This window comes from Camelina sativa, chromosome 8 (assembly GCF_000633955.1).
Source record: "Camelina sativa cultivar DH55 chromosome 8, Cs, whole genome shotgun sequence".
NCBI classification, from domain to species: domain Eukaryota; kingdom Viridiplantae; phylum Streptophyta; class Magnoliopsida; order Brassicales; family Brassicaceae; genus Camelina; species Camelina sativa.
Genome location: NC_025692.1, coordinates 24,612,084 through 24,613,819, shown reverse-complemented (window position 1 = coordinate 24,613,819; position 1,736 = coordinate 24,612,084). Strand labels below are relative to the sequence as shown.

The window sequence follows — 1,736 nt, the reverse complement described above, 5'->3', positions numbered from 1 at the left end:
TATAGATGTGGCACGTGGCCTTCGATTTAGCTAAACCTGAATGTGAGACCAGATCCACCTAACTTGTCATCCACCAAGGCTGACAATCTTTCCACTTGTGAAGGCGACAAATAGTTAACCCAATCACTCACTTCTCCTTTCCTAAACAAGAATCGGTTCTCAAAGTTCTTGATCGATTTCTTTGACTTGTTCACTTCCAACTTCTTCAGATTCTCGAAGCTACATAGGTCAGCGATAGCCTTCACAACTCCCTTTCGTTCATCTTCTTTGGTGAAAGGAAGTCCCAAGAAACTTCCAAGCTTCTTCAAGTTGGTCTCGATGTCTTCTTTGAGATCCTCGTATTTTAGAAAGAACACTTTCTCTGGTCTCTTTAAGCTCTCTCTATAGTACCCCAACATGTGTTCCCAGAACGGGCCAAACCCGATCACTCCTTGGCAGTACAGATCAAACCCTTCATCTAACGAGACTGGGCTCACTGACTCGGATTTGATGTTGTTGATAAAATGCCACGAGGAGATGAATGTGTCAAACGGGTTCCGGCACAAGTACACGACCTTCACACCAGGTTCCTCGATCGAATCCTTGAGGGAACCGAAAGGGACGTGGGTTGCGAATGTTCTGGGTCTAGCCAGACCCGAAAGATCGGGAACAGCTCCGTTCGCGTAAAGCTTGTACTCGAAGAAAGGTACGAGGTCATGAGGGTTGGATGTGAGAAGAGGGTGGTTGGTGGTTGAGGAAACCGGATCAAACCGGTGACGGTTAAGGATGGTAAATGTTAAAGCTTTTAACCAGGTAGTACCGGATTTAGGTATGGTAGCGAGAACGACGTCGTTAGGAAGGGACCGGAAATGTTTTTGGAAGGACATGATAGCTTGAATCTCCTTGGCTTGGCACCAAAACCCTTGGAACAGGTAAAGGTAACGAGTTCTCCATCCCCTCTCCTTTGGAAGAGAGTCCAACATCTCTTGGAACTCGTAGCTTAGCGCTTCATCATCTCCTCCGTGTTTCGGGTCGGGTCTTTTGGTTTCCTTGAGAAGCTCGAGCTTGTGGCACATGGAGAAGCTTGGGATCGCCATTGGAATCGTCTTCACGCTTGAAGTTGCCATTGTTTCTTTCTCCTTGTGATGAATATATATTAAATATGTATCTCTTAATAAATGGAAGCTTTGTGTGTTTTGGTGTAAGATTTCGTGAGGAAGTTGGCTGTTTATATAATAACGCAAAATGCATGAGAGAGAGATGCCTTTGATAGAAGAAGAGAAGAGAGAAGAGAAGAGAGGAGCAGTAGGCTTCATCAGTTGTTATTATCACGCACGTGGGAAAAATAAACGGCGTGTGCGAATATATTATTTGCCCCACTCCATATTTACTACTCTCACTCGAAATCTTTTTAGTTTTTTTTTTCTTTGTCTTTGTTAAGTAGTCAAGTCGTGTCATTGTCTGTACTAACTCTCCTTTGGAGTAAGTGTAAGGTTTGGTTTGCTGCTTTTTCATTTGTTTCTGGTCCATTAATTGTCGGCAGAACTCAACTTTCCAATATTTTTTTGTTAAAACTTAAAAGGAAAAGTCACATATCTTTTCAAGGAAAATACTCATATACGTGAGTCGTTGTTTCTTACTTTCTTTTACATATCAACACGCATCGTTTTGTTTAATAGTAACCTTTTAGAGTTTACAAGCGCGGTATATTTTACTCGTTGACAAAAAAAATAGTAATTGTACGTTACCAAAACTTA

General features: G+C 42.2%; 1 protein-coding gene across 1 annotated transcript; it reads right to left on the bottom strand.

The window, feature by feature from the left end:
* LOC104708403 (cytosolic sulfotransferase 15-like) lies at nucleotides 7-1,463 on the bottom strand. The gene has a single exon (XM_010424965.2). The coding sequence runs from the start codon at nucleotides 1,293-1,295 to the stop codon at nucleotides 27-29; it is 1,269 nt and encodes a 422-aa protein (XP_010423267.1). The 5' UTR covers nucleotides 1,296-1,463; the 3' UTR covers nucleotides 7-26.